The 12625-nt window shown below is 39.8% G+C and overlaps 2 protein-coding genes across 3 annotated transcripts; both read right to left on the reverse strand.

The window, feature by feature from the left end:
• Positions 1 to 483: 483 nt before the first annotated feature.
• On the reverse strand, positions 484 to 5908 carry nif3l1 (NIF3 NGG1 interacting factor 3-like 1 (S. cerevisiae)). 2 transcript variants are annotated; one of them, XM_069664705.1, is made up of 7 exons: positions 5822 to 5908; positions 4516 to 5141; positions 4192 to 4348; positions 3587 to 3710; positions 3270 to 3408; positions 2340 to 2423; positions 484 to 2261 (listed from the first exon to the last, which is right to left on the reverse strand). In XM_069664705.1, exons 2-7 carry the CDS (start codon positions 5129 to 5131, stop codon positions 2077 to 2079), a joined length of 1305 nt encoding a protein of 434 aa, XP_069520806.1. In that variant the 5' UTR covers positions 5132 to 5141; positions 5822 to 5908; the 3' UTR covers positions 484 to 2076. The 2 variants fall into 2 exon arrangements, with proteins under 2 accessions (XP_069520806.1, XP_069520807.1); XM_069664706.1 differs by having other exon boundaries at positions 5832 to 5882.
• Positions 5909 to 10114: 4206 nt separating this feature from the next.
• On the reverse strand, positions 10115 to 11824 carry cabp5a (calcium binding protein 5a). Its single transcript, XM_069664862.1, has 7 exons — positions 11785 to 11824; positions 11548 to 11597; positions 11222 to 11252; positions 10965 to 11108; positions 10492 to 10601; positions 10229 to 10376; positions 10115 to 10143 (listed from the first exon to the last, which is right to left on the reverse strand). The coding sequence occupies exons 1-7, from the start codon at positions 11822 to 11824 to the stop codon at positions 10115 to 10117; spliced, it is 552 nt and encodes a 183-aa protein (XP_069520963.1).
• Positions 11825 to 12625: the final 801 nt, after the last annotated feature.

The following is a 12625-nucleotide window of genomic DNA, read 5'->3' on the forward strand; positions in this document are numbered from 1 at the left end:
TTCGTTCACTAGCACCTGAAGACACATGACGCATTTTGCTCTCCCGTCACCGTTCTCAATAAATCCAAACTTTATATACCTGTCCTTATACATTCTCAATTTAGCTCAATTGGGTTTAGCATAACTTGACGATGTTATAATATAATCCTTTATTGATCCCCAGGGGAGAAATAAAGGATTATCTTAAACATGTGGACTGATCCAAATATTTCTCCATGCTCGCCAGCTAGCTAGCTGGCTAATACACCAAGCTAAGAAGCTGCAGGAACGGTTCGTTGTGACCTGAGTGAGTTGAGTGATTCATGACAGATTGACTTGATGGGTCACAATCACATCAGTTTCTATTGGTCCTAAGCTAACAGGGGTGGGAGTAATGATTTGGTGCAAAATGGTGCTCATCTGGAGACATGCAGTTTTTAATGAAACAACACAATTTTTTTAATTTATTATAAATTTATTATAATAATTTCACAGACCCCCAGGCTCTGGTTCGTGGACCTCAGGGGTCCCAGGACCCCACTTTAAGAACCACTGCTCCATAAAAAGTAGTGGCAATCAAAATGTAAGTATTAAAAGCAAAAGCTACTTAAAGTTACAGTAGTCTTTGTGCAGTCTCTCATGTTGGTGCTATATCAATATGTATTATATTAAGGGATGATTATTACCAAAGCTTTAACATTACAGCAGCATTTTAAGGTTGCAGCCGGCCTGGACGGACCTTATAAACTTTTGGTAGTTTAACTTGTAGCAATGATAATCTGCCCATGTTTTTGTACGTAAAAGGAGATTAAAAAAAAACACATTTCCCCCTAAAATGCAGTGGATAATAAAAGTAAAGAGTCTGAGTGTAAAAACTTTATAATTGTACATCAGTGTAGTACTTAAATGTGCCTCCACCATTAGATATGAGGAAATAGTATAGAGGATAGCGTCTTATCAGAGCTTAATACTCACTTTTATGAATGGAAACTGGTTACATGTTACTATTTCGGGGCATTAAACTTACCAGCCTTTGTCAACAACTTCCCTATCCAGCTGTTAAACTTGAATTCCTTGAAGTGACGATGACCAGAATAAATCTTCATACAGACATAATCTGATGCGTTTTGGAGGACTTGGAGGATTATTGTTACATCTTTTTTAGAGCCTTTGAAAGTTCAGCATCAAAACTTGGAACAGAAGAAAAACTCTTTCTTTATGAACCTGCTCAAAGACATTTCAGCAACATAAAGCGTGACAGCTGGAGTCACTTTACAGCATTAATGTTGTTCTAGTTGTTGTTTTCCTTCTCCATCTGTGTGTGTGTGCAGGGAGAGGGATAAAAGCGAGTTCGGCCTGAGAGGAAGCGGAGGTGTTAACGGCACGCTGAGAGAAAGGTCATTACCTCGACGGGGGCGGCGAGGTGTACGTGACGTCTCTTAATGTTTTTACGAGCAGACAGGTGTGTCGCACCCGACTCTGTAACAGCCTGTGATGAGGATTGTTACTTCTTGTTGTTTTTACCATTACTGCAGCGGGGGCCGGGAGTGTGTGCTGTTTACAGAGCATTAAGCATTAGCATGGACCTGCTCTTTGACATGCATGTGCTAAGTGGTTTGATATTCAGCTTTGTTTTCTCTCAGAGGTCTAAAGGTCGGGACATCAAAAACGCTTCAAGTATTTGCCTTTAAATGTCGCTCAGATTTGTCGGAACTGTTCCGGAAAAGCAGAAGATTGTCCGACTTTTAATCCCACCAGGATTAGCCATTTGTTTTTGTTCACACACTGTTCCTTTTAGGGACGGACGTTGAAATTCAGAGGGAGCATACAAGTTAAAACACACCATGTTTAGCGAATGAATAAATACTCTGCATGAAAACAGATTACACGCTTAATCTTTGGCTCTCAGACGAGGATATTTTGGTTCATCCAACACGCCAAGGCGAATGTTTTCAATCCACCAGAACCCATTTTAATAAGACTGTCAGAAATACATGGGAAATATGATCCAGGACGGGACTTTCTTCTCATTACATGAGGAAAAATGAAACGCTGTGCAGCCATTAGTTGGCTTGAAAAACGGGGCGACGAACTCGTTCAGACCACCTCCAGAGGGTCTCGGTCAGCCTTGGACACCGCCACCGTCATTCCCTCCTGAAGACGCATGGCCAGCCTCTCCCTGAACACCGCCAGATAACCTCGCTCACTGTTGCTGTGGTCGCTGAGGATGACGCTTGTTCCCTTCGCCGCGGCGTCCAGCACCTCATGATGGGACATCTCGCCTGAAGAAAAGGTTACAATAAGTACGTCTGAAGGTGTGTAACAATGTTAGGAAATACAAAGAAAGACTAAGTGTGTACCTGTGATGTAGAGGTCGGCTTTGACTCCGTTCAGTACTGAGGCTCCGGATCCAGCACAGACAGCCACAGAGCACACAGACGACTCTGAAACATAGCAGAATGAGGACTTAATTATCAGTCTGCAGTTCATTTTCTTTCTATAGAATAATACATTACACAATTAGTTGTTGCAGCTCTACACTTCAGAACTACACTACACTGCAATGCCCTGCTCATTGGCATGCATGCCTACTAGCTTCGCACACCTTTTTTTGTAGTTCTTTCCTTTCTCTCAGCAGCCGAAATCTGTCGCGCTCTCATGCGGCCAACATTGTTTCCCCTTCTCCTTCGCCCTTGCAGTGAGCAGATATAAAGCATGCGCTACGTGACGACGCTATTTTAAGAATGAAAAAAAGTGTATAACTTGTTAGGTTAGATTTTTGAGCGTGCATAATGGAATTGACAAACAGGAATTTCATTTCAGAATCATGACAACAGTCTTGAAAATTTTATACTTTATACTAACCCTGAAAAACATTTTTCAGGGTTGCCAGGTCTGCTGTTTTCCCGCGGAACTGGGCTACTTTTGAAGCATTGGAGCGGACCCTGTGCGAGGCCCTTTAGAGGCGCGAGGAACTGTGTGGTTCCACACTTGTGCCCTACAGTGTAACTTATTTCGTAGTTGTTCTTTAATTGTGATCTTTAACGTCTTTTAATCTAAACTATGTAACTTTTTGACTCAAGTCAGCAGGGTTCTTTTTTTTAAATTTCCATAAAATTCGAGAAGCAAAATTTACCGAAGAAATCCTTCCTCTCTGAGTGCCAATTAGTAAAACCAGCTGATCTGGTAGGGAATTGCAGATCATTCATTACATCTACTGAACTAGTGAAGTGTTCACATCCTTCACATTATACATGTTATATATAATAGTATAATTAATGCCTCATTACCGAGAGTCTGCCCCCATCCCAGAGCCAAACGCAGGTGACTCAAACCCAAGTGGGACTTCATTTTCTGGATGGCTGTTGCCACGGTTACTGGCTGATCCAAAACACTCAGCCGTCCTTGACCGTGACCCGGGAGAGGGTGCTGCAGGGAGGGAAGGGTGGACATATATCAGCATATATCGTTTAGAAACCTTTTTTTGACCTTTTTGTGTTTTTATAGTAGAAATTATTGTTTCCAGTTCTTTCTTGCCATGGATCCAAACATCATGGAATTTCCTGATTATCTTGATTCATGTAACAAAGATGTGTTTGTGCTGCACCTTTTCTAACTTGAGGATGGTGAGGGACTGGCTGGCAGCATTGTGTCGTAACAGAGTCTGGACACTGGGGGTCAGCGCTGAGTCACCGCAGGTCACACTGACATGGATCCCACTGCTGTCCGGTCTGTCATGACAGCACATGAACTATTATTCACCAGTGCAAAGGACAACTTCTGTACATCTTACATCACTACTGATCAAGCTCAAATTCACGGAAATTATTAGTTCCTATTATATACTGTACTTTTGAAAGTCACCATTTGGACTGGAAGCTTGCTAAGAACAGGTAATCACTCAGACTCAGATTGAAAACTACGTCACCAGCTTGTGGTAATGAAGCTGAGAGCGGGGTCAGTGTGTCAGGCATTTGGTTGGAAGCTTTGATTTCAAAGGTGTGAAACTTAACGCTCTGAATGCATTAACAGGCTGAGTGGCTTGAAAATCACAGAATAAACACTTGGCATCAGCTGCTTATTTAAATTGAGCAAAGTGGCTGAAATGCTGCACAAACACCGTTCTCACAACATTTTTCAGAACATTGAGAACAAAAGCAGCTTTAATGCGGTGCTAATAAAAACACACATCTTGCATAATATGTACCGGACCTGCTGACTGCATGTTGTAGTGTTGTTCCGCTGTCACAAGCCTTCAGTTCCTCCATGATAACGTTTACTTCCTCTGTACTCTTCACCATGAACTCTAGCTTGTGACTGTGGGCAGAGCCGCCGAGGGCCTGACTCAGCACAGACACCTGACCGCTACCTGAGATGCAGCATAGATGGGGGAAAAAAACAGGGGACATAATAGAGGTCAGAATATGGACCAGTGGGTCAGTGCCATGTGACACAACATTTGAGCCTAGTCTTTCTTTAAATATGCAGGTACTGTACGTATGTGCGACACATTTTCCACTTGTTGTGACGTCTTACCGAGTCCTCCGACCAGCCAGTCATTCACCCCTCCTTTAACGCTGTCCCAAGATGTGTGAGGGGAGAAGATCACTATCCCCGCCTCCACAGCCCGGATGGCCAATCGCTGCTTCCAGTCTTTCTGGACCAGACGCTTGATCGACCGAAACAACGGAGGGTGATATGAGATAATGAGGTCACAGCTCATGGCCTCTGCTTCCTCCATGACGGCATCTGTGAGGTCGTTGGTTAGCAGGACGGTTTTTACAGGCCGAGGTTTGCTCGGCTCGACCAGCAAGCCGACATTGTCCCACGACTCAGCCAGAAACAGAGGAGCGAGCTGCTCCAACACCTGCAGGACTTCTTTTAGCTCCATCAGGCCTGAATGGTTAGCAGAATGAAAGAGGCGGCGGGTGGTGGAGGAGGAGCGGACTGATGAGTGTACGAGAGCTGAGGTTAGGCTGCCTGTCAAGAAGCTGTGACTGTGGGTTGGTGAATGGAGAGGTGGAGGGATGGATGAAACCGTTAAGGTAGAGGAGGAGAGTGCAGCCTGTAAGGTCAGGCTCCCTCTGGTAACAAGTCTTTTATATATGAGGGGAATTAATGTCCGAGAAAGGGTACTGCATCCAGTCAACATCAGTAGGGACCTGCATGGACATAAAAAAAGAAGTAGAATGAGTGTTTGACTTATTAAAATTTATAAAACAGATTGATTGACTGTTATTTATCAAGAAAAATGGCAACTATACACTCATTCAAGACTATAATGTGATTATTTGCATGCGTTACTTAATTTTTATATCATTAAATATGCATACCTTGAGTTTTAGGAAGTTTGTTTGGACAAAAATAGCAATTTGACTACATCATATTGAAAAATATTTGTATTTAATCAATACATGGATTAAAAATGAGGAAAAAACTTCTGCCTGAAAGGTGCCTGATATTAGTCAACACTTCAACAACAGGCCAATAATACCAAAACTTCATCCAAATACAAACACAGGTCCTTGCGTTTAGCAACAGATTTACAGAACATGAACCTTTAATATCTAACCTAATGGCATAAACAACAAGGCTTTTAACTGTTAGATTTGGGCAAAACGTTTTATACAGATAAAGTGCTCAACATCTATTTCAAACCTCGTTCATGAATCTTACAGGATCACTTACAAGTTTTGACAAGCAACTAAAACATGCAGCTAACTGCAGAGCTAGCTAGTTAGCTAACACGAGTTAGCTACTGACATATAACAATAATTCCACTCAGCAATATTTAAAATACAGTATCAACATATCAGCCAGTGGCCGAGGGACTTTATCATACTTTCGCTTGCCTTTCAAGTCAGACAGTCAACTGACGGTTCTGCTGGACACGTTTCTCCAGCAGTGACAGAGAGGCTGCGCAGTACTGTAGTAACTGCAGAATGTCCCTTTTCGGTTTCCGTCTCTTAATGTGCGGTTCTCATTGGTCAGCTGAAACGTCATATGCTTGTACTTGTATATGGTTTGACTGTGAATTAGAGTTCTCTTGTTCTCTGTACCTGAATTTTGAATACAAATTTTTATCATAATCACATCAGATGTACTGAAGTTTTAAACACCCGAACTTTGTTTGTACTGAAAACATTTTTTATTATAGTGTCCTAATTAGAAAGGCACTTTAGCAGCCCAAAGAAAACATGTTGGATTCAGCTTGTTAGTGTCAAAATAAACTAATACTGAAGCAAACGTAGTTTAGCTGTTTTCTTGCATAATAATGTGCATATGCAATGTTATAAAACCAGTCCACAGATTACTGTGAACAGGAAAAAGACGAGATGACTTTGAAAGGCTGTATTAACTTTCACAGGCCAGGTGGTCCGGCTGATATCCAGAAGGTGCATCTGCTACTTCGGATTACTGCGACTTTGGGACTAAACAAATAAAATCCACACACGAAAACAAAAACAGAGCGGCGGGTTAGACCTATCAGTGTTGGGAGATTGCAAATTGTTAAAACTGCAGTTTCTTATTAAGTGCACTTTGACAGCAAGATGCCGGTTAGAGTAGCTATCTTGGAACTGAGTCAGAGAGCGTCAGAGAGAGAGATTATTGTGGATTAATGCAATAAAGGTCGATGCTGGATGTTAGAGGGATCAGGGAAGGATCAGGGCAAAGGCCAGTCGGAGAGCATTACATCATCTGTTTCTTCCTTTGGCCGGGTCAGCCTCTCTATGCACAGCACCCCAGTTATAATGGGACCCCCTCTTCAAAAACACACATATTAAAACAATCAAAAATTACTCCTGTTCTACTCTGACTGCCCTTACACACAAAGAAGTGGTTATTTACAACACATAAAAACTGAAAATGTGTCCATTAAGCTTATTGGCACAGATATCCCTTGCATCCAATCTGTGGAGTGCGGCTGACAGATGTTTACTTATAAGGTCTGTGTTATTTAGACAGAGGACAGTGTCACTTTTGTTAATTGGTACTATAAGCCCTCAAGTCGTGCCCCATCTGTCCATCAATTAATGTTCTGGACCGTTTTTTATGCAATCACATCTGTATGGCTGATGTTCCCCGGACTGTTAGGGTGCATCGTGTTCCCGTCCACATCTCTTAATCCCCTCACGCAGGTGTTTAATCTCAACCATACAGGCTTTTTTTTGGGTCACTTTGACAAATTGAGCACATAATGTTTTCTGTCAATAACTTAAACTTAAAATTCTCAAGGTGCCTCAATCAAAATGCTAAAGCTAATAATGTGATAATTGTGTATCATTGTAAATCAGCTAGATAAATATGTTAACAATAGTGGTGAGCTATGTATCTTCACAATGTTAAGATTAATCTAGTACCCATTAACTCTTAAAATTCTATTACCACAATCTAAAAGCTAAAGATAATAACATAACCACTGTGTATCAATGGAGATCAGCTAACTGTGTTAACTAGTTGTTGTTTGCTGTGTCTTTTCACAATGTTTTTTTTATACTGATAGCTACATCTAAAACCCTTAAACTCTTCATCTCATTTTACCTCAAAGACCAAAATTATAAAAACCTTCATGTACTGAGAATTTGTAAGCCGGACTTAAAAGCTAAAGATAATAATACAATAACATGTATGTACATAGCATCAGTGGATATTAACTAGCTATGCTAACTAGCAGCGATTTTTCTGCTCTCAGTGTTTTTTAAACTGATACATCTATACCCCTAAACTATTTCCCTCATTTTATCTTTACGTCCAATCCTAAGTACAAGTACATAACTTGTACTTGTACAAGTACATAACTTGTTCTTAGAATAACAGGCTGCTCTCTATAAAAGACTAAAGATAACAAAAACAGCTGTATATAAGTGATCTGGCAACTAAGTTAACTATGCTAACTAGCAATGATTTGCAGTCTCTTCACAAAATTTTTACTGCCGATACTCTCAAACTCTCAGACTGTCCAAATATACAAACACGTTATTTACTTGAAATTAGAATTCACAAGCTACTTTCCTTAAAAAGCTAAAGATAATAATACAATAACTGTGTATCAGTGGAGATAAGCTAGCTAGCGATGATTTGCTGTGTCTCTTCTGTTTTTCATACTGATACTAAACTCATTTTACCTCAATGTTCAAGTTCACAACAAAACAAGAACAAGCACAATAGCTTGTACTTAGAATTATCAGGCTGCTTTCTTTAAAAAACTAAAGATAACATTAGAGAGCTAACTAGGCTAACTAGCGATGATTTGCTGTGTATCTTCACAACAGTTTTCATACTGATACTCTCAAACTCTTCCCGTAATTTATATCAACGTTTAAATATAGTAAAACACTTAGTAACTTTAGTGAGCTAAAGATAATAATAGCCTATAATAACCATGAGTGGAGATAAGCTAGCTATGCTAACTAGCGGTGATTTGCTGTGTCTCTTCACAATGTTTTTCATACAGATGCATCTATATCCCAAATTCTTACCCTAATTTTGACCTCAACGTCACGTTAATAAGTTGTACATAGAATTGTCATGCAGCACTCTTTAAAAAGCTTAAGATAATACTATAATAACTGTGTATCAGTTGAGATGAGCTAACTAACAGTGATTTGCTGTGTCTCTTCTGTTTTTCATACTGATACTAAACTCATTTTACCTCAGCGTTCAAGTTTACAACAATACAAGAACAAACACAATAGCTTGTACTTAGAATTCTCAGGCTGCTTTCTTTAAAAAACTAAAGATAACTAGCTAGACCAGCTAACTAGGCTAACTAGCGATGATTTGCTGTGTCTCTTCACAACAGTTTTCATTCTGATCTCAAACTCTTCCCCTTATTTTTACCAACGTCCAAATATAGTAAAACACTTAAAATTCTAAGGCCGCACACTTTTGTAAGCTAAAGATAATAGTAGACTATAACAACTACAGGTGGAGATAAACTAACTATGCTAACTAGCGGTGATTTGCTGTGTCTCTTCACAATGTTTTTACTCCCAGACTCTTCCCCTCATTTTATCGTCCAACGTCCAAATGCACAAAAATGTTAATAACTTTTTCTTGGAACTTTTAGTCTGCACTCTTTAAAAGCCAAATTCTGGTCCGAGGGCACTTTTATCCCTTTTTTTGCTCTTAATACTTGGAATCTGTTGTGCATGATGTCACAGTTTTGAACTGCTGTTGGCACTCTTATCAAATCAGTGGTCACTCTGTTTTTTTTGTCACACAATCTCTTTATCCCAAAGCCAGGGCAGAGGAGTTACTCAATCCTCAGCATATCTACCCCTCGGTGCAGCAGCGTCACAGATGTTTTCTAAATCCCTTCTTTGGGTACACAAAATCCACAAATCAGTGCTTTGGTTTATTATACAACCCCGAGAGTTTTGTATCATTATGCAAGTTGATTCATTATGAAGTCGTGCAGGACTTTGGATTAAATTACAATGTGCCATAACAGATTTTCTATCACGCACAATTTGTTAAGTCTCTTTACTTTGAATTTGCCAAAATGATAAATCAGCTTTAGTCTTTTATCGCTGGTTTGACAAAGACAGAGTTTTCAGGCAGATTCACTGAAATAATACACACCGATTATTATTCCACCATGATGCATTGTTTCAAACATCAACTCTTGTGCAAAGTTTTCATGTTATAAGATGTTTTATTTTGGATTTAACTTGTCAGAGTCCATCCTTAACTTATGTTATACACTACAACAAGTCCAGGCTAAATACTGTAAATGTACATAATACACACAGTGTAGCTTAAATTCGTTACATCTTATTCTGCATTATAACAGTATTTCAATAAAGAATAAATACATTCCATTAAATCCAAAATCCAATCCAGTCCAACAATCCAAAATGACTTCCTGTAAATACAACAGCATCAGAAATATAAATAATGTCACACTTTCTCTTAACTATCTTACATGTTAAAAAATGTCTCAGCACATGATGGTCAAATTTTGCATAGCTGTAAAACTCTCTCATATTGCATCATTTTCTTTGGATTTTAACATTATTATTTGTTTTTAATATTTACAAGTTCATCCGTGTAAGAGCTTCATTTAAAGACAGCTTCAGTGTTTGTCCGTAGACATGCAAAGGTGCTTTCTTCACTGACGTCTCCTCAGCTGTCATTGATGGGACATCATTCTGACGAACTCTGTAGCAGAGAGGAAGAACAGCGACTTTAGGTTACTGGTTCATTTTGTGAAATGTGAACCTTTATTTTCAGTCCTCAGACTCACCTTCAAAGTCTACTGTGCCGTCTCCGTTGTCGTCTGCTTCTTTTACGATGGCGTCGATCTCCCTCCGGCTCATGTGCTCGCCCATCAGCTTGATCATGGCCGACCTCAGCTCTGCCGTTGTGATCTCGCCGTCTCCGTCCATGTCGAACTGAGCAGAGAAACGAGGGGAGAAAAAATGAGTTAAATAATTGGGTTGGTTATCTTCAGTTCACCACAGGCTGTTAGTTTAGAGAAGAGGATCAAAGAAAGTGTTTGACTCTCACCTCTTTAAAAGCGTCTTTGAGCTCCTTCACGCCGATCATACCGGCCGTCTCTGCCAGAAGCTTCGGGGCCATCAGCTCGACAAAGTCCTCGAAGTCGACTCGCCCACCGACTAGAGGGAAAATCAGGATAAAACATGCAGATTTAAAATCATCCATCATCTTCATCCAAGTTTCTTTTTGTGTATTACATTTTTATAAATAATAAATAGAAAAACAAACAAAAAAGTATGCTTGATCAATTCTGTTTCTATTTCTGACCAAATAAGTCCCTGATTTTGCGGTATAAATTCTACTAAAATTACAGAAATGCATTTTTAATTTGGCAAACTTGGTTCTCCGTAAACGTTCCATTGTGTGATGTTTTCTGTATACAACCATGCACTATGTTTTCTTGGCTGTATACCATCCTAATGATAAAAACTTTATAATTATATCCAGTCCTAATATCGTGCTGTGTTCAGTGTCGCACTCACGGTTCATGTTGATGTTTTGGCTCAGCTCGATCAGCTCCATCTCGGTGGGCATGTATCCCATCGTCCTCATCAGATTCCCCAGGTCCTTACAGCTGATGAGCCCGTCCTTGTCTTTGTCGAACTCGTTGAACGCATCGCGCAGCTCTGCACAGGTGACAGTATGATGGATTAAGGATTGTTTAGGTCAAATATATGAGGGTTTTTTTATCCATTTACTGAAGAAAAAGTGAGAATGCACAGAGATGTATTTAACTCACCGTCTATCTCATCATCAGCCAGCTCTCTTGTCTGTAAGAGAAAGTACATTTAATCACATCACATAAAGGAAGTTGTATTCATTATTTAAGTACAGAATATTCCTGCAGAATTGTGTTATAAAAAGATTACATTTAGGATTAAAGCCAGGTGCGCTTCTCTAAAATTACCAGCATGCACTAGTCTCATCTTTTCTGTGAATCTGTGTCTCTTTTCTTTTTTTTTGTTCGTCCCTCTCAGATTATAATCCAGTCATCTTTACAAACAGTTTGCAAACAGCCACACAAACCCAGCAAAAGTAGGAAGAGGCCGTCACGGCTGTACTTACAATGTTTTTCCCTCCTCGCAGGAAAATGCACGCTGCCCCAAAACTCATTTCTGCAAGAGGAAAAACAAAGTTTGAGGTTTTATTTGCAGTTTCTGACACGATAAAAGCTTTTACAGAGATTTTCAAAACCAGAAAGTCTTTTTTCTTTGATACTATGAAGAAATGTCTCTAAAAATTACATTTTGACTCAACTTTATCGACAAGAACACTTGAAAATGACTTTATATCTGCACTCACCTTCCTCCGGTGATTTCTTATCATCCACCAAACTCTTCATAAAAGCACCCCTGCCGTAGCTCCCTGTCCGGTGTGTGTCTCTCTCTCCCTCCTCAGGACCGCCTGCTCGCCCGGCCTGTCAGGATGCTGCAGGGAGGCTGACTGATGAGGAGGTGCGGCTGCATGCAGGGTTGTATGTTTGAGGGGGGGGCGGAGTCAGCGGGGCGTTGACATCACGCTGTAAATGACACTGACATCTGAACTCTGTGAGCTCACAGGGGGTCGAGTTGCTGGTGAACAGTTAATGTTCTTTTGTTTGCTGTGAGTTAATTACAGTCCGAGTCGGTGCAGCTCGACACAGCTGAGACAACAAAGACTGCTTCATTTAATAAGAATTTAATGACATTTTAAAAGAACAAAGGCAAACAAACTTTGTTGTTTTAGGCTTTTATTTCAAAGTTATGTAAGGTACGGTGGTGTATAAAAAAAGAGCATATTAAGCAAATCTTTACATTTGAGCTGCTTGAGCCATGAAATGATTTACTTTTATTTTGATAAATGATAATTGAAGAATGCATGAATGTTAAAAAAAAAAGTGCATTAAACTGGATTTTCATTTGCTCTACTAATCCAACGTTGTTTAACACAAAAAATAACATTTTGGAGACAAAATTGACAAAAAAAATCTTTGAATTCATCTTCTTTTCAACATTTTTGATGGACTTGTGCAATGTCAATTTTGTGCCTTTGGTTGCATTTTGTCTTGTTAAAATTCAGGAGAAATTATATGTTTTCATCATGGTTATTTTGCCTTTATATATTTAAATATGGGGTGAAGGGAGTGGAGATGAAAGGCATCAAA

Source organism: Semicossyphus pulcher, unplaced genomic scaffold (assembly GCF_022749685.1).
Source record: "Semicossyphus pulcher isolate SPU_LCO1_2020_fin unplaced genomic scaffold, fSemPul1.0.p SCAF_16, whole genome shotgun sequence".
Classification (NCBI taxonomy): Eukaryota; Metazoa; Chordata; class Actinopteri; order Labriformes; family Labridae; genus Semicossyphus; species Semicossyphus pulcher.